Source organism: Asterias rubens, chromosome 7, assembly GCF_902459465.1.
Source record: "Asterias rubens chromosome 7, eAstRub1.3, whole genome shotgun sequence".
In the NCBI taxonomy this organism is placed as follows: Eukaryota; Metazoa; Echinodermata; class Asteroidea; order Forcipulatida; family Asteriidae; genus Asterias; species Asterias rubens.
The window spans coordinates 261,815-285,882 of record NC_047068.1 but is presented as its reverse complement, the minus strand read 5'-3'; the positions used below and the strand labels follow the sequence as shown (position 1 = coordinate 285,882).

At 38.4% G+C, this 24,068-nt stretch overlaps 2 protein-coding genes across 4 annotated transcripts; both read right to left on the bottom strand.

Annotated features, from left to right (window-relative positions):
* Positions 1–1,560: 1,560 nt before the first annotated feature.
* LOC117292567 (enoyl-CoA delta isomerase 1, mitochondrial-like) lies at positions 1,561–10,452 on the bottom strand. 2 transcript variants are annotated; one of them, XM_033774670.1, is made up of 8 exons: positions 10,361–10,452; positions 8,781–8,921; positions 8,219–8,346; positions 7,141–7,287; positions 5,937–6,035; positions 4,598–4,679; positions 3,746–3,862; positions 1,561–1,865 (listed from the first exon to the last, which is right to left on the bottom strand). In XM_033774670.1, the coding sequence occupies exons 1-8, from the start codon at positions 10,392–10,394 to the stop codon at positions 1,699–1,701; spliced, it is 915 nt and encodes a 304-aa protein (XP_033630561.1). In that variant the 5' UTR covers positions 10,395–10,452; the 3' UTR covers positions 1,561–1,698. The 2 variants fall into 2 exon arrangements, with proteins under 2 accessions (XP_033630561.1, XP_033630563.1); XM_033774672.1 differs by lacking the exon at positions 3,746–3,862.
* Positions 10,453–12,236: 1,784 nt separating this feature from the next.
* On the bottom strand, positions 12,237–23,528 carry LOC117293079 (enoyl-CoA delta isomerase 1, mitochondrial-like). 2 transcript variants are annotated; one of them, XM_033775294.1, is made up of 8 exons: positions 23,203–23,528; positions 20,927–21,076; positions 18,051–18,178; positions 17,198–17,354; positions 16,136–16,234; positions 14,703–14,784; positions 13,687–13,803; positions 12,237–12,958 (listed from the first exon to the last, which is right to left on the bottom strand). In XM_033775294.1, the coding sequence occupies exons 5-8, from the start codon at positions 16,178–16,180 to the stop codon at positions 12,786–12,788; spliced, it is 417 nt and encodes a 138-aa protein (XP_033631185.1). In that variant the 5' UTR covers positions 16,181–16,234; positions 17,198–17,354; positions 18,051–18,178; positions 20,927–21,076; positions 23,203–23,528; the 3' UTR covers positions 12,237–12,785. The 2 variants fall into 2 exon arrangements, with proteins under 2 accessions (XP_033631185.1, XP_033631183.1); XM_033775292.1 differs by having other exon boundaries at positions 17,208–17,354.
* Positions 23,529–24,068: the final 540 nt, after the last annotated feature.

Below are 24,068 nucleotides of genomic sequence, written 5' to 3'. Positions count from 1 at the left end.
CTCTTCTCTACAGTCTTCCCAACAACGCCTCCAAAATACCGCTGCCCACATTGCGACACCGTCTAGGAAATCCTGTTCTATATCACCCCCATTCTGAAACAACTACACTGGCTCCCTATCTCTCAATGAAACATCTTCAAGTTGATGCTCATTGTCCACAAAGCACTTAATGACAAGGCTCCCCACTATATTTCTGAACTTCTTCAAGTTTACACTCAATCAAGGAATCTTCGATCAAGTTCCATGCTTCTCCTGATTGAACCCAAGTCTCGACACTCATGGGGTGACATGTTTTTTTTCTTCAGCTGCGTCACGCATTTAGAACGCTCTGCCACTTAATCTTAGATCTTGTCTTTGTACCACAACATTCAAACATCTTCTCAAAACTTATCTCATGTCACAGGTTTTCAAGGACTAATTTTGTTGTGTCTGTTTTTCTTCGTTTTTCTTTGTTTTGTTTGTTGTTGGTTTTTGCTGTGCCTTGAACACCCAGCAGGGTGGATATGTAGGCATTACAAGCCTTATTATTATTAGCTATCAGATGATCATCCTTACAATTATCAGTCCTTAAATTCAACAGGCATCTCACAGTAATAAATAAATAGGAAATAAAACATTTGGTTTTATTAGGTTCAATCAGAGACTCCTGTTACAATGAATGTGTTTTCTTTTAAGTGAAAATAACACAGCTAATATGTAATTTAATATTTACAGTAAATTGATAGATTGACAGTAAATTGATAGATTTATCCATTTTGTTTGAATAATTTTTGTTGATTAAATCCAACCACAGGGGTTTTTCTACACATTTCAAGGCATACCCAACACAAGTCACTTGACGTTTGACGTCTGGACGTCTAGTACACAAAAATGATGATCACTAGACTGCAGGCTCAAGATGGTTTTGGGCTGATTGTGAAATGGGCACCGAGGGCCATTTCAGTAAGCAACTCTATTGATGCATACATGTAGATATATCAAGGAGCAGCAAAACATCTGCTTGCTGAACAGGCACACAAGCCCATCTTGCGCCTTCGGTGCTTTTAATCTTTGAACTACACCCAGCCAGGTCCTGGCCCTGATCCAAAATCTTAGTAGAAGTACAAATACACACAAACAGCCTTGTGTCAAACGTTTTGTCTCTTCTCAACAAAAACTGTCTTGTTTATTTGTCACCCTGCTAAGCGAAAGATCCATCATGCACTTAATTTCCATACACCTCAACTTCAAAACTGCTCAAGGAGCTTAAAGACACTGGGCACTATTGGTAATTGTCAAAGACCAGTCTTTTCACTTGTTGCATCTCAACATATGCACAAAATAACAAACCTGTGAAAATTTGAGCTCAATTGGTCGTTGAAGTTGCGAGATAATAATGAAAGAAAGAACACCCTTGTCACACAAAGTTGTGTGCTTTCAGATGGTTGATTTCGAGACCTCAAAATCTAAATCTGAGGTCTCAAAATCAAATTCGTGGAAAATTACTTCTCCTCGAAAACTACGTAACTTCAGAGGGAGCCGTTTCTCACAATGTTATATACTATCAACCTCTCCCCATTACTCATTACCAATTGAGTTTTTTTTGCGAAAATTTATTATGAATAATTACCAATAGTGTCCACTGCCTTTAAGTCTTGCTTTGACTTAAATGTTCCAGAAAAAGTCCCAAAATGCCAACGTCCCCACTATCCATGTAGCTTACTTCTTTCTGTTCTTCAGGCCCTCCAGGTACCTTCCGATGGACTTCTGAATCGCATCTTTTGTGATGAAGTTTGTAAAGAAAGCGATATCCTCCTCCTGTTTGGAATGGAGCTTCTCACGTAGTTGGTGTCTGCCCATCTGTTTAGAGAGGACCCTCGCATGATCTAAACGTAATAATATCGAAACAAAAAACTTGAAAATCACAAATAGAGATGTGAGTGAAATTATAAAAACAATGTTGAAGAAATAAAGTAAAAATCTTTAGTTTAACCTAAACAACACAAGAGATGTGAAAGAAACTGTATAAGAAATTGTGAAGAAATAAACTAACTTTTAACAGTTCTAAAATACTTTCATTTATAACCTTAAATCAGAAAACGTCACAAAAGAAAAAAAAAACAAGTAGTAATGTTTAATAGCTAACACTAGGCCTAATGAGCAAACAATTGGAACAGGTTCATCAAAAGTAAAATGATTAATGCAGTCAAATTATATATTAGCCTAGAGCCTTAATTTAGATACACAACAAAATATTATCTTTTCAGAGCAAAAGCAAAAAAGGGTAAAGCATTCAAGCATTACAAGTAAAACAATAAAATCATTCTTAATAACCCACTCCACTCCTTCATATGCAAGTGATAATTAAGGAATAAAGCATTATGGGATAATTAAGGGATAAAGCATTGTAAAATGTCTTGCTCAATATCGAGCAAGCAAAAAAGCCTTATAATCATATCTAGAAATATAGAAGAAGAAATAATTATACAAGAAAATTTGAAGAAACAAAGAAATGTTGTCCTTCTAAAATTCTTTCACTTATAACTTAAAATAAACAAAAAACTAACACAAGTAGTATGTTTTAGAACACTAGGCCTAATTAGTAATAATACTAATAATAATAACCGTATTTATAACGCGCCTTTTGCAAAAGGATACAAAGCGCCAGGTATTATTAATGCAAGGAGGTGGACGAAGTTTGAGATATAAGACCTAATTCTTAGCACCATGTAATGGTTTACAAGGTGCTGTGGCACAATACACTGCCAATCCAGCTAGGAATGCCAGGGGCAAACCCCTTCTTTTTTTTTGAAAAGTGCACTGGGTTCTTTTACATGCGTTTACACAACACATGGGACCAACGGCTATACGTCCCATCCGAATGACGAAGCAATGGGTAAGTGTCTTGCTTAAGGACACAAGTGTCACGGCTGGGGATTAAATTAGCAAACAACCCAAAAACGAACATAGAAAGCAAAATGATTAATGCAGTCAAATAGTACAGTAGCCTATAGGTACCTGATTCCACACAAGAAAATACAATGAACACAGAGAACAAGAAAGAAAAGTTAAAAGCATTCAAGCAAAATATGACACGTAAAACAATCAAATCATTCTTACTAACCACTCCACATTGGATGACGTGTGTATCAGCCAAATTGATTAAGACCGTTATTGTTGTGACAAGCTAATTCAAGATATGCAAAGGATAATTAAGTGATACAGCATTGCAAAATATCTTGCTCAAAATAAAGCAAGTAAAAACGTACCTGGTAGAAAAATTTAAAAACATTTTAGAAAATGGAAGAGGTTACCAGAAATGAAGAACACAATTTAAGAACAAGGACACCTCTGCAAGTCAAGGACTGCAAAAGGTGAACAATCTACTTTTTCTACAAGATATTCAGCCCTTTATGCCCATTAAATAAAAGGCACAGAGTATAATATTGGGAGCGTTTGATTAGCTCTTCCGGGTCAACCCTGGTCCTGCCCCCAGTTTGTTCGAATAGCTTTAACGACATTCCAGGGGCTCACCTGGGAATAGCCGCAGTGCTCAATCAAATTGAGCTCAGGAGAGATTAAAGGTCGGTTTATTAGTCGGTCGCGCGATGGTCGCACGATGGAAATCATGACCCGCGATCCTAAAAAACACAGTTCAAAGACATCGCTGAGGCATATAACCCGTGTTTTGTATGATCGCTGCGTCAAGATTTCTATCGCGCGGCCATCGCGCAACGGACTTTAACCCGGCCTTTACAGCACCTACCTGGTATCTGAAGCCACTTGATAAGACGTTCCCGAGCCACAGATGTTACATCCTCCAACGGGACGATTTCATCCACCACGCCGACCTTCAATGCCTCCTCTGGACTGTACAACGTACCTAAAGAGTGACAAAAGAAGTTTTTAGACCCTGGAAGTAGACTATGACATTTTGTGACACTAGGGGGCAGCAGATAGAAACGAGCTACCACGCCGACCTTCAAAGCCTCCTCTGGACTGTACAACGTACCTACAGAGTGATGAAAAAGATTAGACCATGGAAGTAGACTAGACTATGACATAATGCGACACTAGGGGGCAGCAGATAACAACTCAATGAAAGCTAGTGAAAGGATATGGTCAGGTGACAGTATATAGAACTAAATAATAATAATAACAACAACAAACAACACTTATAAAGCGCACAGTATCTGCTATTCAGAACAACCTCCCAGTCTGCATCAGAAATTGTAACTCTTTGCCATTGTTCAAAAAATCTCTCAAAACTCATTTGTATCAGATGTAATTTGTTGTATTTTGTAGTTCCATTGGTCTTGCTCTTTCCAGCGCTACGATCTTGATGATAAGGCGCTTTATAAAGAGATTTAGTTGTATTGTATTGTATTGTATTCAAGGGCGCCAGTTGGCTAAGTCAAAGTGAAAAGTCCAGGATATAAAATGCTCATTTGCAGAGATGAGTTTGAGCTGTCCTATGAAGATTGAAGGATTTGTTCTGAGGTCAAGCGACAATGAATTCCATAGACGTGGTGCAATGTTAGAGAAAGGTATGTCTCCATAGATCAGGAGGCGGGATACAGATACGTGGAGTGTGAGAAAACCACCCTTTTGTACTTACCAAGTTGCAAAGCCTTCTCTGTTTCCCTCTCTCCACATGTTCTGATCATTAGTTCTTGAAACCAGAATGGAGCCACAATACCCTGGATAAAGACAAAGTTTAGCATGAGTTTATAACACACCTCCTGCTTATTCTGTATTCTGGTTGGCTGAAACACGGTGACATGGAATGAACTAATATAGTCTAGTGATTGCGTGCGCGTGTTTTGCGGGAACTAGTTCCCGCACGGGCACTACTCTTTAAAAATTGTGCCTGGTTATAGCGCCCTCTCTTGACTTAAACCATGAACAGCAACTACAAAACTTCCTTTCTTTTCCAGTTTTCTGTTTTCATTTCACATTTACGACCGAGCTGTGTTATAAAGCACATATTGACTGGCATAATTTGGTAACTAGTGTACGTCTATTCCCCCTCAGGCCTGTGAGTGACCAGAAGAGGGACCTACTTCCCTCTGGTCATTCAAAGTCCCTCGGGGGAATAGACGTACACTAGTTACCTAATTGCCAGTCAACATGTGTATACTAGTCCTGCACACCATGTGAAAAAGCATTCCTGAATGATTTTCACTCTACTGGAAAGGAACAAACTTCGAGGCTCTGCTTATCGCCAAATTCTGCGCTTACGATCGCCATTCTCAGCTTGCTTAAGTGCCAGCACCAAATGTCTGCGCTAGCTGTGTGAGCGACGAATGCCTAATAACGTGGAGTAGGAGCACCCACAAGCCAAAATTCACCACTAACCTGTGAAACATGCTACACAGAAGCAAAGAATTCCCTGCTTCTGTAAGCGCCGATTCCTTGTGTGTACGGTAAGCAGAGCAATGAACTGCCTCAGTTTGGTTTTCATCGGTTTGAGTGGTAGTTCTGAGCATGCACACATTAGCAAGACCGGTAGAGTTAACTGGTAAAGCCCGGTTCATACTTCCTGCGAATTCGTATGTGATGCGAATTTTGGGGACGCAACAATCTGTACGCGCTCCATTTCCTTCTGTGACGCAATGAAATTCGCATCGCACGAAGCATACACAGGAAGTACGAACCAGGCTTTAGTCCGTTGCCAAAAGTTCCCCATTTCATTACCAGTGTGGCAGTGTCATGGCCGAGCGGTTAAGAGCACCGGATTCAAGCACTGGTGTTTGATCAGCAGTGTGTGGGTTCGGATCCCGGTCGTGACACTTGCTACATAAAATTGGGGAGGTAGTGCTGTACCGGCTAGGCTTCGAAAAATCTTAATTATGTGACAATTAAACAACATATTCAAATAATAGTTTGTGGCCTAACAATAGATTCCTGATACCATAGAGCTGCTTAGAGAAAACTTGCTAAGCAGAAATGCTCACCAGTTGTACTTCATTGAGTCCAATGGTGAATTTACCCTGAGCCATGACCCTGTAGTCACAGCTTAAGGCCATCAGACAACCACCGGCAGGAGAATGGCCCTGGGGAAGAAAAAAAACAGTTGATAAAAATCCAGATGAGTAAAAGGTGCTCCCAACAAATATTTTTTTCCCCCCAAGTTGACAAGAACGACTCCTAGACAAATTACAAGATTTGTAAATAACAAACACAGATAATGTTAACGATTTTTATTAAAGATAACCCTTTAAGATCTTTCATTTGTCTTTGATAATGACCATTGTGCCCAGATATGGCCAATTTTGTTGATTTTTACACTCCAATGTTTTCAGTAAAAATGTCTGGGAAATAAAATGAAATAGATCTTCAGTTTTGTTTTAGAACTGTTCATACTTTATTCTGTTTTGTTCATACTAAAAACACAAGGTAAGCAACTACAAAAGAGTAGCTGAAATAACCGCGTTCAAACTTTACCCCCCAAAAATCAAAAAGAGTAGGAAAAAAAAAATTTCCACAAAGTACATAATATAGGAACATTTATATACAGCACCAAACAGCACAATATTAAAATACTGATATAATCAATTTAAAATTGAAGACAGCTCATCCAGGAAAGTTGGTGTAATGAAAAGAGCTCAGTTGCACCTATATTGCAAACAATTAAGAATTATAAAAGTTCAGCTAAAAACAGGAATTGTAGACTAACTATTAGACTTACTGCATGTTTAAAGACACTGGACACTATTGGTAATTGTCAAAGACCAGTCTTCTCACTTAGTGTATACTCAACATATGCATAAAATAACAAACTTGTGAAAATTTGAGCTTGATTGGTCGTCGGAGTTGCGAGACAACTATGGAAGAAAAAACACCCTTGTCACACGAAGTTGTGTGCTTCCGGATGCTTGATTTCGAGACCTCAAATTCTAAACTTGAGGTCTCAAAATCAAATTCGTGGAAAATTACTTCTTTCTTGAAAACTTTGCACTTCGGAGGGAGCCGTTTCTCACAATGTTTCATACTATCAACCTCTCCCCATTAGTCGTTACCAAATGAGGTTTTATGATGATAATTATTTTGAGTAATTACCAATAGTGTCCACTGCCATTAAATGGACAACTTTGACAATGTGAGTTTTATTATGTGCTCAAGGTCATGGAAATGCCCAAAACTATAAAAGACTCTTACATTGATTGCTGCAACGGTCGCTAAGTTTGTTGAATAGAGCCTCATCCAGAAGTCTTGTAGAGACCTCCAGAAGGCACTGGTGTACTCTGGTGACTTCTGATACATCTCGGTGATGTCCAAGCCGGCAGAGAAAACACCAGGATTGGCCTAAAAATCAGAATAAATGGTTTATGTCATAAGACCACCTAGATATTCGAGTGATAGGCAAATTCTGGAAGCAATTTTAAACCCAAGTGTAAAATAATTGAGCTACATGTATCACCTGGGCGATTGTGAAATTGACTACTCGACTAGTCGTGCCTCAAATAGTTGCGACTTTCACACTAAGCAAAGAACTCAACAGTCGCACTAGTCACCCAGGCTTAGTTATCACCCAGTCAACATTCATTTTCTTTCAGCCATAATGATCTTGAAATTTTGCCAAGGGCTCCAAAAAGTGACAGGCGTCTGGGGGAACCCCAACACCAAGTATGGAGTTGATATGCCAAGTCCTTCTTTAGTTATGCTCAATAATTGCACACATACACGTACACACGGAAGGACAACAGACCCAGAAATAAAGACAGCAAAAAAAGTAATGCAGCTGTTTTAAAATTGTTACTCGTATTCTAAAAACAAAAATACCAGGAGACAGACAATTTCATTCAAATTGAGTATTGTTGTCGCAGTATGTGCTAACAGGTGAAAAGTGCCCATTTCCATTGTTGCAGTAACTAATATTGACGTCAATGATCTCTCCTAATAGCGGGACGTTTGAAAAGCTGCTCTTGTCAATAGGAATTACTGCAACAATGGAAATGGGCACTTTTCACATGTAAGCACATACCGCGACAACAATACTCAACCGATTGTTACAAACCAGGTGTTAAAATTACCATAATTAAGTTGTCCGGCTCCTGGTAATTTCATTTTTAGAATACAAGCAACAATTTTAAAATTATAGGTGCTTTTACAACAGCTGCTTACTTTTTTTTGCTGTCTTTAGTATACCCTTTGATGCCTTCCCTAACCGTGGGGCAGGTATGAAAACAAATTGTTGATTCTTAAAAATGTGAAAAGCTGTTTAATTTAAACTCACAGATGTAAGAATGACCCCTCGGTAGCTGGCATTGTTCTCCAATTTCTCTAGAGTGATGTTCAACTCAGTCAGGAAGTCTTTGTTTAAACCATTCACAGGTTTACGATTCATTTTTACAACTGCGATATCTGTGCACATAAAGACAATTAGACAATTAACGATTTAATATTGAATTCATAAATACCTCGGACAGTTTCGCTACTCCTATGGGTGGAGAGCGCACCACGTGGGTGTGTATAAACCTTTGTTTATGTTCTGTTCTCATAACATTTCTGAAAGCATTTGTTAATCATTGCTGTAACTTTAATGACAATTATATTGGTTTTTCTAAGTGAGCGATGGTTGGATTTCTAATCTTATCAAATTTTTTTTGTGCTCTTTTTAAGTTTATACATTAATATTTTTTTTCTTCTATATAATAGTAATGTTTTTCAATGACTTTTTTGTAAACTGTGCATTTCGGCTTTTTAGCCGCTGTATTGCAGTGTTTTAATAAATAAACCATGAATAATAAATAATAATCCTTCTTTTGTTTGACAGTACTTTATCAATATTTTAGTACCTTCATAAACAGTGTCTCTCACAACCTGAACGTAGCTCCCTGGGTCTGCATAGTAGCGTTTCTGTTGTAACAATAAGAGGGGTACAGCACCAGTCTGTCTCCTGTGTAGAGATGCACTGAGGGCTCTGGACACCAGACAGCCTTGTTAGAGAAAAACAAACGTGTAATCGTGTTCAAAGTTGTACATTAGCACATAGGCGAATTAAAGTACAGGTGAAATAAGTGTGAAGACTTTTAAAACCATCTCTTTATGTTATCCTAGTGTTGTGGGGAGGGGGGGGGTTGTACTGTCATGCCCTGTGATATCTCAGGATTCTAATCAAGCAGCCATATGCCTATTGTCTTTATACAAAAATTTAATTTTTATAAAATTAATGAACAAAAAAATGTATTCATTTTTCATGCCATACTATTACAAGAGTTCTAAATGCCCCTTAAAATGTCAACCAATGAAAGTACCGGAAACATATGACAATGCGTCAACGTCATGCATGCATTACCACTGTGTAAATGGCAACGATCTCTCACAATGTAAGATCAAATTGTCTCGGACTTGATGAAGTGCAAGTTCATGTCTTGTTAAAAGAAAGGTTAGCGGGAAAATTGTTCACAATAATACTTTTTTTTTTTTTAATCATCTCACTGATGAAAAAAATATATCTTTTTTTTGTAGCTTTTGATTATGATAAATTGAAAACCCATGCATAAGACACCAGGATACTACACTACTACCCCAGCAGAAAATTGTGATGCGATATGATGATGAGCCACAAGTGTACCAACAAAATAGCTTCAAAATTGCCTTCAAACTTTGTTATTATGTAACCCACGACTTGCTTGAACTTTAATAACTAGGTGATACGTCTAACAAAAACTAAGTAAGAAAGAAGATCTGGCATCAATGGTCATTTACAAAAATTAATATTCCGACAATTTATAGTAATAATATTTGTTCTCCTCCAAATTGTTCATTATTTTGTTTTAATGATTTTCAAGTTCACAATCGGAGAAACCAATAATTGGATAACTTTCCGTATGGCGCCACCACTTTTCACTCATTTTTAGAAAAAGGGATATCCCATTGAGGTAAATTAGATACTATATTATTTCATATCGAATGAAAAAGTGGTGGCGCCATACGGAAACTTTTCCCAATAATTGCTTTAGGCCTACCACACAATAATTTAATTTTAGGGCTATTATTTAACATTATAACAAGGCTTGACAAGGCCAAGGGCAAGCATACGAAGTGGATTGGCCCTATTTATTCTACAGGCTATCTCAGCTCCATCATGGCTATAGTAATTATTCCTCCATGGTATTGTTGGTGTAGTCATCTTATCATACCCATTCATAATCATCATAATCATAACCTTACGTAATACGTGCGCTAACCACGTACGACAGCTATTTTCTATTGTCCGGATATTGGACAATTCTACTAATTTCTATTCTCCCAACTTCTATTCTCCCAACTATTCTCCTTGCTTGTTATCCAAACAGCCCGAGTTCTGAACGAATTTCGAGTTCGATAACCTTAAAACATACAAGCCATCAACTAATAGTATTAGTTTACTCACCACCCGTCTGGCCAATTTTCCTTAATGCCTCCATCGCTGAGTTGACTTTGCCGTAACTTTCGTAAAGTTTGCAGTTTTAGGTTGAGCGGACGAAGTTTACGGTAAAAATATTACAGCGCCCTCTCGTGAGACAATTTCGTTGGCTCTCTGGATAATCTTGAAAACGCGCGTCTGTTGTTGCTCTTTACACGATCAAACAACTTAAAACTATACGAAAACAGTCAAAGAGAAAATATGTAACAATTACAAACACGTATTACTTGGTATTTTGTCATAATTAAAAAAAGAAAGATTTTGGCTCATTTAACCATGGAGGAAGATTTTACAATTCCTACTCGGGTCCTTGAATAAATTCCCAGGTCAGTTGCAAACAAGCAGCAACCTTGAATAAATCCCCAGGTCAGTTGTAACTAAGCCGCAACATGAATAAATTCCAAGGTCAATTGTAAATAAGCGGCACTGTTTTTTAATTTCTTTTAAACAAAACACCAGTGAGGTTGGGATTTAAATACATATATTTTTTTGAGACCTGCATCAATGTCGGGACAAGTCTTCTCTAAAAGCTATAGAAATTTACAAAAAAAAATCCATAAAATTCAACAACGTAAGGGGAAAAATATTAGAGGTGGGTTTGAAATAATGTTACATTTTGGTTCCACTTTTAACTACATCCTGTCAGTGGCTTAAATACACTGCCCCATTGCTCCCATTTATTGAACCAAAATAAAATAACTTTTATATACCATCATTTCTTTTTAATCACTTCCACACCAACAATGTTTATTTATCTACCTCAGATTTTGCTCTAACTGGTAATAGGGATACCAAGAGTTTTAACAAGAGGGGTGTTTCAGAAAAAAATGTTAGAAGTCCCCCTGAACAATGATGCATGCCCTTTGGTCCAATCCCCCATGGCCATATTTTACCCTGGTCTCTTTTCTGCTCCCTGGATTGTCTTGGGGTGTTGGGGGGGGGGGGGTTCACTGCAAACTGTGACAAAACAAAGTCATTCCGAACTGGGGAGATATCAAGAAGGAGAAAATCCCCCCTAAAGTCTCATATGAAAACATAAAGACACGATATTTGGGCATAAGGAGTAATACAGTTTATTTCAGTATTAAAAATAATCAATCACATCCATAGGTTAATAAATGTGAAGTTCAACTTGGGGTAGGCAGCTTGTAGTTAACTTGTCCCAAATGTCGTACAAAGTGTGACAGTTGATTTTCAATCACCATTGTTGATAAAATGACCCCAGGAGGGTTGGGTGTGTCAACTTTTAAACATCTCATATTAAGCTGTAAACTCTGTAAACTTGACTCCGAAAGCAGGGGGAAAAATAACAAGAACTCCAAGCACCACACGTGGTGAAATAAATTCAAGAAGGACAGATAATATAAGAGCAAACCACAGACCAAAAGACAGTCAATAAACCCCCTTGCATACATCAAATTCAAGAAGGACAGATAATATAAGAGCAAACCACAGACCAAAAGACAGTCAATAAACCCCCTTGCATACATCGCCAAAAGACAGTCAATAAACCCCCTTGCATACATCGCCATTCTGCTCTTGTAGGGGCACAGAAATTTTCTTCCGGTAAGGGGCATGTCTACGAGTCTTGGGGCATAACTTTCACCAGGAAATTCACTGTTCTGATACAATGTCTTCACATCCCAGGTCAAAATTCTAGTTGAACCTAGTTAAACTGTGTTTAACTGGAACTAGTTGATCAACCAGTTGATAAACTAGTTAAATACAGTTAAAACCAGTGGGTTTAATATGGAAAATGGACAGACACCAACTGGTTTATAATTTAGACCTAGTTGAACACAGTTAAACCTAGTCCAAACCAGTTGGTTAATATGGAAAATGGACGAGTTTGGTCACTATCCAGTTGAACCAGTTGACCCCAGTTAACTGGGTTCAACTGGAATTTTGACCTGGGATTACCCTAGAACCAATCTTGCTGGCTGGTGTCAAGTGGCTAACTGGCATTACAATCACCATTACAAGAGAGACAAATAAAGATCACACTGCGGCAGTGAAGTTAATAACGAGCTGCCCCTCGATCCACTAAGCAAAAGTAGTAGTCCCGGCTAATTCTCTACCTTCTGCCTAGGCAGTAGTGTACAAGCAGAACAGCTCTTTTTAGAACTGAGAAGTCTCCTGAATTCTGAAAAGTCTACTCCGCTGCAGTAGAATAAACAGCGCAACAAGTTCTCAAAAGAACATAATGTAGTTATACATCATATCAATCGATGTAACAATCATGGTCTTATAAGAGGTTTTAAATTTGCAACAGGGATAAAGAATAATGATTTTGGTACTGAGTATACAGTGCTGACATATTATAATGGTCTTATCGCAAACCAAAAAGCATTTCAAGAGTTAAATAAAATAGTTTGTATAATTTCCATTCCGGTCAAGTATCTAATTTTTTGTTTTTTAACTTCTCAATGTATGCTCCGATAGACCTTTGGACAGTGTCTGATCTCAGGTAATCTGTCATTCTTGCAATTTCTCTGTCCTGTCCCGAGTGAATTCTCTCAAGTAGAGGCGCCCTCATCATTTCCTTAGTCATCATTCTGGCATGATCTATCGGTTAGGAGAGAGACAGAATGAAAGAACATGAAAGTGACAGGTGGGGAAAGAGGAAGTAGCAACCAATTTTTATGAAGCGTTTTTTTCACACCCGAAGGGCATCTCAAAGCACTTCCACAATTAATACCCCAGGGGGCAATTTCACAAAGAGTTAGGACTCGTCTTATCTCTCGTTAGGACGAGTAACTCGTCCTAACTTAGGATTTATCTTAAGTTTTACATGCTACAGTGCAAGACTGGGACTCGTCCTAAGTCCTACGATTAATCCTAAGTTAGGAAGAGTTTGGTGAAAACGACGGCTGGTCACTGGGCCATTTAATTCATTCCTTAAAACATGTTAAACATCTCAGCTCCCTGGGGAGTATACAGCCTGTGCTGCTATATATGTAGCGCATTAAAGGCACTGGAAATAATTCTTAGCATAAAAACTTACTTGGTAATGGAGAGCTGTTGATAGTATAAAACATTGTGAGAAACGGCTCCCTCTGAAGTAACATAGTTTTCGAGAAAGAAGTTATTTTCCTCTAAAATATTTGAATTTTATTTTGAGACCTCAGAATTAGATTTTGAGGTCCCGTTGTATACTCCCCATGGAGCTGAGAAAGAATAAAGGGATGCTATTGGCCCAATGACCAGGGGACTAGTGTAAAGTGCGTTGAGACGCTTATTGTGAGATGCGCTATAAGAATTTGTTGTTATTATTACTATTATTATTTAGTTACCTGGAACTTGGAGCCAATTGGACATCTGTTTCCGAGCAGCATTGAGTAATTCAGATGGGTGAACCACTTCATCAATCAGGCCAATTCTCAAAGCTTCATCGGGCTTATATAATAAACCTATAGGAAGAAGTATGAGGTTTGTTATAAAAAGGGTCAAATATCGTAAAGCTGTTAAAGGCACTGGACACTGAAGATTAGTCTTCTAACTTGGTGTATCTCAACATATGCACAAAATAACCAACCTGTGAAAATTTGAACTCAATTGGTTGCGAAGTTGCGAGATAATAACGGAAGAAAAAAACACCCTTGTCACACGAAGTTGTGTGCTTTCAAATGCTTGATTTCGAGACCTCAAAATCTAATTCTGAGGTCTCAAAATCAAATTTTTTAGTGGAAAATAACTTCCTTTTCAAAAACTACGTTACTTCAGAGGGAGGCTTTCTCACAATGTTTAATACTATCAATAGCTCTCCATTGATCATTACCAAGGAAGTTTTTATGCTAACAGTGATTACCAATAGTGTACAGTGCCTTTAAGTAGAGAATACTGCTTGACAAATGTCTTTGCTAAGCAAAAATTAAGTGGGGCACAAAATGTCGCTGCAGAAGTAGAATTTGGCTTCACTTGCTTCGACTTAAATGTTCCTGACAGCATCCAGGACGATGTGGAAATGGATAAAAGTTTGGTCCAAATTGAGCAGGAAAACAATCTTTCAAATGTTAGTTCATTGACCCCTTGCACGCACGTCACACGCAGCAACTGATGCCACGCTCACCATGTTGGTGGTCAATAGGTTTACGTGTAAACGCCGCGTCGCCTAAAATGCGCACTTTACTGAATAACACACGTTGACATTGACCACCAAAATGGCGCAGCCAAGATTATTCGGGTGATGACGTCAGGTGAAATGGGTCAATAGATTCTTATTTCCACCATGCAAAGTTTCAAATCCTACTTAATTTAAGCTTAGCAATTTGATCTGTAGAAGAAATATTAATAATTATTTTGCACTTACCCATCTGCAAACTCTTTTCTGTTGTTCTTCGTCCACAACTTCTACTCATCAATTCATGCACCCAGTATGGCACATACATACCCTTCAAGTTAAAAAAAAAAAGCAACTTGAATTTATGTTTCCGCCGCGTTGAATAGAACATTCCATCTATCAACTCATGAACATATTTGCACCATTGCACTCATAAACATTCATTATGTGTATACTATCAACAGCTCTCCATTGCTTGTAACCAAGTAAGTTTTTATGCTAATTAAAAAAAATGAGTAATTGCCAATAGTGTCTAGTGCCTCTCTTTAAACTGCCGTTTAAAATCTTGCAGGGTCCTGGTCGTCAATTAAGGTACCCGCCTTCAATCTTGTCCTTTATTGCACGACCACAACCCTGCCGGTATTAAACGACAGTTTAAGACCCTGCCGCCACTCTTCCATTTCCTAAATGGAGAAGCTTAATACCCAGTTATAAGAAGGGTGTCGTGGCAGAGTTGATAAGATCACTCACTCAAGCTCTGGTGCTTCTGTTCAGCAGAGTGTGGGTTCAAATCCTGGTTGTGACACTTGTTTTAGCATATCATAGACCTGTTTTGGCATATTATTCCAAAATTATATTTCTGACAAATACTTATTTTTTTTGACGACTCATTTTAGCTTGATCGAATCACGTTTGTGGTACATGACATAGGGTGTTGAGGCCGGGCAGATAAGAGCACCGAACTCGAACTAAAGCTCTGATGTTTCTGTTCAGCAGAGTGTGGGTTTGAATCCCAGTCGTGACACTTGTTTCCCTGAGTAAGACACTTTATAATTGCTTCTCTCCACCCAGTGGTAAATAGGTACCTGTGAGGGCAGAGATGGTTCTTGTGATTGATTTAGCTTAGTGCACTACAAGAATGGCAGCACAGGCTGTGTACTCCCCAGGGAGCTGAGATGGTTTAAAGGCAGTGGACACTATTGGTAAGTGTCAAAGACTAGTCTTCACAGTTGGTGTTTTTCAACATATGCATAAAACAACATACCTGTGAATATTTGAGCTCAATCGATCATCGAACTTGCGAGATAATAATAAAAGAAAAAAACACCCTAGTTACATGAAGTTGTGTGCGTTTAGATGGTTGATTTTGAGACCTCAGGTTCTAAATTTGAGGTCTCAAAATCAAATTCATGGAAAATTGCTTCTTTCTCGAAAACTATGGCACTTCAGAGGGAGCCGTTTCGCACAATGTTTTATACCATCAACCTCTCCCCATTACTCGTCACCAAGAAAGGTTTTATGCTAATAATTATTTGAGTAATTACCAATAGTGTCCACTGCCTCTAAGGAATGAAGTGGCCCAGTGACAAGGGGTACTAAATGTTGGAAACGCTTTGAGACGCCCTTCCGGTGTGAAAGGCACTTTATAAAAACTGGGTATTATTATTGTAAATTATTCTTACAAGTTTGACAGCGCTGAATCCAATGTTGTAGTTGCCCTGTGCCATGATACGGTAGTCGCATGACAATGCAATCAGACATCCTCCTGCAGGAGCATGGCCCTGTGAAGTTTAATCAAATAATACTAGTATTAACACATATGGGATTTGAGGCATTGCATGATGAGGTTTTTTAGAGAACTGTCTTGTTCTACTACAGCGTATTAGATTTATCAGATTATTTGGGAGACTTCTCAGTTCTGAAAGGAACTGTCCTGCTTTTTAACTTCTACCTGGGCGTAAGGTATAGCAAATTGGTTAGGACTACTACTTTCTATGGGCGTCCCCATGGCTCTGAATTGACAATCGACCACAGGCGCGAGGCCAATTATTTTAGCATCGGGTCTGACTAAACTTATGACCGTACAGGTCCGGCGGTATTAAGTTTTTGAACAATACGCCTCACTGTATTGTTTTAGTTCAACTGATAAATACAAATATCTTTCAATTCTGTTGAGTAATGAAGTACTACCAATAACACAAATGAGATAGATCTTCTCTTTATGCTTGTTCCCAAGCCAGCTCGAATGTGAAACTGAGTAGGTAGTGTTCTTCTCATTTTGATTTCGATCTTGTAACAAATTCTCTGGTCAAGTAAAAGTTTTGCTCTAAAAGTTCTCATTATTGATGATTGATTTGTTGATTAAAGGCAGTGGACACTATTGGTAATTGTTATCATTGGTAACATGCAAAGGAGAGCTGTTGATAGTACAAAACATTGTGAGATACGGCTCCCTCTGAAGTAACGTTGTTTTCCCTGAATTTGATTTCGAGACATCAGAATTAGATTTTGAGGTCCCGAAATCACGCATCTGAAAGCACACAACTTTGTGTGACAAGGGTGTTTTTTCTTTCATTATTATCTCGCAACTTCGACGACCAATTGAGTTCAAATTTTCACAGGTTTGTTATTTTGTGCATATGTTGAGATACACCAAGTGAAAAGACTGGTCTTTGACAGTTACTAAAGGTGTCAAGTGTCTTTAATGTCCTGCCATTTACTGTTTCTTGCATTTGAAAACAAACCTTTTATCACATTTATAGCAGCGATGGTGACCATCCTGGTGCCATAGAATCTTGTCCAGAAGCCTATAACTGACTTCCAGAGATCGCTCATGTGGTCGGATGATTTCTGGTAGAGGTTTGGAATGTCTAAACCTGCGCTGAAAACATCTGGATTTCCCTGGAGTAAGAAAAGATTGGATGAGAAATAATATTTCTTGTTCTAAGTTCTTATTATAGCGGTTTAAATCCGGTACTCTTAACCGCCGGCCACAACCAGCCACAAATAACAAATTCAGAGGCTCATTTAAAGCCATTGGACACATTCGGTAAACAGTATTGTCAAAGGCCCACACTTCGTGTATCACAACTTAAAATAACAAACCTGTGAAAATTTAGGCTCAATCAGTCATCGGAGTCGGGAGAAAATAACGGGAAAACCCACCCTTGTTTCCGCACGTTTCGCCGTGTCATGACATATGTTTAAAATAAATCCGTAATTATCGATATCGAGAATTGATTGTTTTAATGTTTTCTCAAAAAGTAAAGCATTTCATGGAATATTTCAAGAGAAGTCTGTCACCATTACCTTCTGTAAACCCTGTAAGTTATTTGTAAATCTGTGAACTTTTAATTTTTTTCTGTTCCGAAAGTGTCCAATGGCTTTATAAAAGGAAGTGGACACTACTGGTAATTACTCAAAATAATTATTAGCATAAAACCTTACTTGGTAACGAGTAATGGGGAGAGGTTGGTAGTATAAAACATTGTGAGAAACGGCTCCCTCTGAAGTGGAGTATTTTTTTTTTCTGTTCCGAAAGTGTCCAATGGCTTTAAAAGAGAGTGGTTTATTTCAAGAGTAAAATATTCAACTTACTGATGACAGAATGACGCCTCTTTAACTGTTATCATTCTGCAGTATCTTCAGAGTCTCTTCCAGCTCTACCATGAATTCTGTGTTCATACCATTCACTGGTTGTCGTCTCATCTCTACCAACGCAAACTCTTATTAGAAAACAAAGAGAGAAATTAAGTAAGTACTTCGCAAAGCCACAAGATTTTCTTAATAATAATAATAATAATAATAATAATAATAATAATAATAATAATAATAATAATAATAATAATAATAATAATAATAATAATAATAATAATAATTAATAATAATAATGAATCGGACCATGTCCTTCACAAGGAATCAAAGGTAAGGCTGAAGGCAGAATACATCAGGCGTGTAAAGAAATGTTTGAAGTCTAAACTAAACGGGGGGAACATGATTAAGGCGATTAACACATGGGCCGTGTCTTTGATGAGGTACAGTGCGGGTATTGTCGAGTGGACTAAGGAAGATCTAGATGTCACTGACAGGAGGACAAGAAAACTAATGACCATGCATGGCATGCTACACCCGCGGTCAAATGTTAGTAGACTCTATCTTCCGAGGTCAGAGGGCGGAAGGGGGTTGCTTAGCGTGGCGGACAGTGTTAACATCGAGCGCAGAAGCTTGCATTGTCATGTCAGGAGGACCGAGGAGAGCTTGTTGAAAGTTGCACAAAGGTACACGAGGGCAGACGAAGTTGGGCCGAAAGAGTACAAGAGGGAAAGGAAGGAGGAAAGACATCAGGATTGGAGGAACAAACCACTTCATGGCCGGTTCTTGAGGTGTACTGAGGAAGTGGCCAGCAGCAAGTCATGGAATTGGTTAAAGAGTGGAGAACTAAAGAAGGAAACAGAGGGCTTGATTACTGCGGCGCAAGACCAGTCTCTAAGGACAAATGTAATGAAGGCAAGGATAGAGAAAGCAAACGTCTCTCCTATGTGTAGAATGTGCAATAAAGCAGAGGAGACTGTATTTCATATTATTAGCGAATGCAGTAAGATGGCCCAGACGGAGTACAAAGGAAGACATGACAAGCTGGCCAAGGTGATTCACTGGGATCTGTGTAAGAAGTATGGTGTCAAAGTACTTGCGAAATGGTACGACCATGTTCCGGAGAAAGTTGTAGAGAACGACCAGGTCAAGATCCTATGGGACTTTAACATTCAGACCGATCATGTTATACAACATAGGCGTCCGGATGTTGTGCTATTAGATAAGACGAAGAAGATGTGTCATCTCATTGACATAGCGGTGCCAGGTGATATAAGGGTAGCTTCGAAGGAGATGGAAAAGATCGAGAAGTACCAGGACCTGGCCAGGGAACTTCGTAAGATTTGGCAGGTAAAGGTAAAAGTAGTCCCCGTGGTGGTTGGAGCACTTGGCACCATTCCCAAAGCACTGGGGAAACATCTAGATGAAATAGGGACAAATGTGAGGGTAGATCTATTACAAAAGGCAACGCTTTTGGGAACAGCGAGGATCCTGAGAAAGACCCTTGAGATCTAAGGCTACGGGACGTAGCCCGGCTCGAGGAGTTACCGGCACAAAGGAAAATGAGATCTTTCTTTTGCATGCTGTGATAAAATGAAATAATAATAATAATAATAATAATAATATCAAAGTCTTATATAGCGCACGTATCTACCAAACAAGGTACTCAAGGTGCTGAGTATATACAAACTTTCAGAATGATAGGTAATTGCAGTGATGAATTTTGAGACCCAATTATTTAGCACCTTATAAGGGTTTACAAGGTGCTACAGCGCATACAGCAGCCACAGCCAGGAACACCGAAAAGTGCACTGGGTTCTTTTACATGCGTTACACAACACATGGGACAAACCCACACACTGCTGATCAGAAACACCAGAGTTTGAAATCGGTGCTCTTAACTTCTCGGCCACGACACTTCCACAATGTAAGAAACTTATTTGCTAACCAACATTCCCATGGCAGTTACAGGTTGAATGGCTTCTGACTGGCACCCCTGAAAACAAATTATTTTGAAAACTGCAAAAAAACGGGCTACATATGGATGTGTCATGGCCGAGCGGTTAAGAGCACCAAATTCAAACTATGGTGTTTCTGATCAGCAGAGTATGGGTTCGAATCCCCAGCCGTGACACTTGTGTAATCAAGCAGGACACTTAACCATTGCTTCGAATGGGGCGTAAAGCCATTGGTCCTATGTGTTGTGCAATGCATGTAAAAGAACCCAACACACTTATCAAAAAGAGAAGGGGTTCGCCCCGGTGTTCCTGGCTGTGGCTGCTGTATGCGCCGTACCATAGCACCTTGTAAACCCTTATAAGGTGCTACAATGTACATAATTGGTTCTCAGAATTCATCCCTACAATAACCTATCTTTATAAAAGTTTGTTTATACTCAGTGCCTTGAGTACCTTGTTTGGGAGATACGTGCGCTAGATAAGACTTTGATATTATATTAAAAAATCTATTAAAGGCAGTGGACACTATTGGTAATTACTCAAAATAGTTATTGGCATAAAACCTTTCTTGGTGACGAGTAATGGGGAGAGGTTGATGGTATAAAACATTGTGAGAAACGGCTCCCTCTGAAGTGCCATAGTTTTCAAGAAAGAAGTAATTTTCCACGAATTTGATTTCGAGACCTCAGATTTAGAAATGAGGTCTCGAAATCGACCATCTAAACGCACACAACTTCGTGTGACAAGGGTTATTTTTCTTTCATTATTATCTCGCCACTTCGATGACTGATTGAGCTCAAATTTTCACAGGCTTGTTATTTTATGCAACTGTTGAGATACACCAACTGTGAAGGCTAGTCTTTGACGATTACCAACAGTGTCTACTGCCTTTAAATAAAACAAAAGAAACCTGAGATTCCATACCCTTATTTTCACTGTCTCTTTCTACATGGATGTAGTTTCCAATCTTGCCATAATGACGTTGGTGCTGGGATAATAAGAGAGCTCTAGTTCCAATCCTTGTTCTCTGCAGTCGAACACCAAGTCCTCTTGAGAAGCTTCCATGGCCTGAAACTATTTAAAGTGAAGCGGTTGTAGATTGTCAAATAAAGTATAGTGTGATGAGTGGGGGCGACTTTGTAGGGTTTTTGGTGGGAGGGGGGAGGGGGTTAAGGGAGGAGATGGCTCAAATTATCCCATTGACCACTGGTCCAACAGTTTTAAGCATTAACCTGCTTGAGTGCTGACTGTACTATATCATGTCTAGCTATCAAATGTTTTCATTGTTTTTTAAGATAGGTACATCATCATGGCTAAAATTTCACATCACTTGAAACTACTTCTAAATACTATAGGAGCCTTATAGTTTCTAGAATTAACCTGAACCTACTTCTAAATACTATAGGAGCCTTATAGTTTCTAGAATTAACCTGAACCTACTTCTAAATACTATAGGAGCCTTATAGTTTCTAGAATTAACCTGAACCTACTTCTAAATACTATAGGAGCCTTATAGTTTCTAGAATTAACCTGAACCTACTTCTAAATACTATAGGAGCCTTATAGTTTCTAGAATTAACCTGAACCTACTTCTAAATACTATAGATGCCTTATAGTTTCTAGAATTAACCTGAACCTACTTCTAAATACTATAGGAGCCTTATAGTTTCTAGAATTAACCTGAACCTACTTCTAAATACTATAGGAGCCTTATAGTTTCTAGAATTAACCTGAACCTACTATAGGAGCCTTATAGTTTCTAGAATTAACCAGAACCTACTTCTAAATACTATAGGAGCCTTATAGTTTCTAGAATTAACCAGAACCTACTTCTAAATACTATAGGAGCCTTATAGTTTCTAGAGTTAACCTGAACCTACTTCTAAATACTATAGGAGCCTTATAGTTTCTAGAATTAACCTGAACCTACTTCTAAATACTATAGGAGCCTTATAGTTTCTAGAATTAACCTGAACCTACTTCTAAATACTATAGGAGCCTTATAGTTTCTAGAATTAACCAGAACCTACTTCTAAATACTATAGGAGCCTTATAGTTTCTAGAATTAACCTGAACCTACTTCTAAATACTATAGGAGCCTTATAGTTTCTAGAATTAACCTGAACCTACTTCTAAATACTATAGGAGCCTTATAGTTTCTAGAATTAACCTGAACCTACTATAGGAGCCTTATAGTTTCTAGAATTAATCAGAACCTACTTCTAAATACTATAGGAGCCTTATAGTTTCTAGAATTAACCAGAACCTACTTCTAAATACTATAGGAGCCTTATAGTTTCTAGAATTAACCTGAACCTACTTCTAAATACTATAGGAGCCTTATAGTTTCTAGAATTAACCTGAACCTACTTCTAAATACTATAGGAGCCTTATAGTTTCTAGAATTAACCTGAACCTACTTCTAAATACTATAGGAGCCTTATAGTTTCTAGAATTAACCTGAACCTACTTCTAAATACTATAGGAGCCTTATAGTTTCTAGAATTAACCTGAACCTACTTCTAAATACTATAGGAGCCTTATAGTTTCTAGAATTAACCTGAACCTACTTCTAAATACTATAGGAGCCTTATAGTTTCTAGAATTAACCTGAACCTACTTCTAAATACTATAGGAGCCTTATAGTTTCTAGAATTAACCTGAACCTACTTCTAAATACTATAGGAGCCTTATAGTTTCTAGAATTAACCTGACCATAATCTGTTCAATACTCTCACCATGCTATCAGTCTCACCAACACTCAGTTACATTTATGTTTAGAAAGGTAACTGGAATCTGGAACCAACAACAAATCTTCTTTAAAACTAAAAGTGGAAAGGTCCAAATATCAAGAAGGTTGTTGGGTCCAGTTACTCGGACTAGAGTACACCTGTGTAACTGTAATTTATTTTACTAACCAAAACTGTCCATGCACTACCACTGCACTCCCTTGTCTTATAATACTACTACTTTTATACCAGTCATGCGGGATGTCCGTACCTGCCACAGTGCCACCTCTTTTTCATTTGTTATTTAATATCATTTACTTAAAATGAGGCTGAGAGAGTTGGCCACCCAAGTGAGTGGGATATCCTTTTGTTTGGTAAGTATGATACAAAATGAGTGAAGAAAACGTGGTGGTAGGATACGTAAAGTTTTAATTACATAATACAACAAGAGCTCAGCAATCAAATAGGTACCTGAAGTGTGTTTGCCAAAACACTGCAACATAACAGCCACGCTCACGAATGGTCGCGTAGCCGCCATGATAAATCAGACAGTGTCACACAACAAGTAACAAGCTCCCGGAAGTTGATGCAGTTGACAGTCGTCTGGGCGTTCTGCTTACCGACGATATGAAGGGCTTTAGCTACACTGGCATATTTGCCTGTTTAGTCGTCTTTGTCCCGATAAAGCCAGATCACAAGCAGATTAGACACGATGTTTCTGACGGAACGATGTTTTCGGACGGAAACATGTTTCTGACGGTGTTTACATAAATTCAGAAGAGCGCCCTCTGTAGTTATCTGTTTGCCAACTTTGCTAACTTTTAAGTTGGCAAACAGTTCAAACTTTGCCCCCTAGCTAATCAGTGTACGTACTTGCACAAACAAGCCTGTTTTGAACGTTCTTCGATCATAGGACCAAGGAAAATACTGAATTAAAAATTAGGTGAGGATATTTAAACCATCCCAACCCAATCGTCGAAACAAAAGAAATTCAACACGATAAACCAGTGTTAAGTAGGACTATGAAGAAAAACTAAGAACGAGATCATAAGCGTATATCAAAACATCATGATGCTCTGGAATTTCACTTTCACTAACACGAAACAACCCGATTTGTTTCGCCTTGTTTGCACTCCAACAATTAATAAGCTCTCCTGTTCAAGCAGGCTTCAACCATTCAACTATAAAACAGTGTGTCTCCTCATCGCGATGCCCGACCGTATAAAGAGCCTGAGCAAACTTTCGATTTGGTGCTTCACACACGACTTTTGATTCATAGATTGATTGAAACGTGACCACATAATTGTGTAAGTAGATTGGGTATAGGATGTTTTTTT

Coding starts and splice junctions, on each gene's coding strand:
- LOC117293079 (XM_033775292.1), bottom strand. CDS start 17,288: ATGAGCGATCTCTGGAAGTCAGTTATAGGCTTCTGGACAAGATTCTAT. Junction 14,785..16,135: donor GATTCAGCGCTGTCAAACTT/GTAAGAATAATT, acceptor TTTAACTTGAAG/GGTATGTATGTGCCATACTG. Junction 13,804..14,702: donor AGAAAAGAGTTTGCAGATGG/GTAAGTGCAAAA, acceptor TTCTTCCTATAG/GTTTATTATATAAGCCCGAT.
- LOC117292567 (XM_033774670.1), bottom strand. CDS start 10,394: ATGGAGGCATTAAGGAAAATTGGCCAGACGGGTG. Junction 8,922..10,360: donor GAAAATTGGCCAGACGGGTG/GTGAGTAAACTA, acceptor TTCTCTAACAAG/GCTGTCTGGTGTCCAGAGCC. Junction 8,347..8,780: donor GAGAGACACTGTTTATGAAG/GTACTAAAATAT, acceptor TTATGTGCACAG/ATATCGCAGTTGTAAAAATG.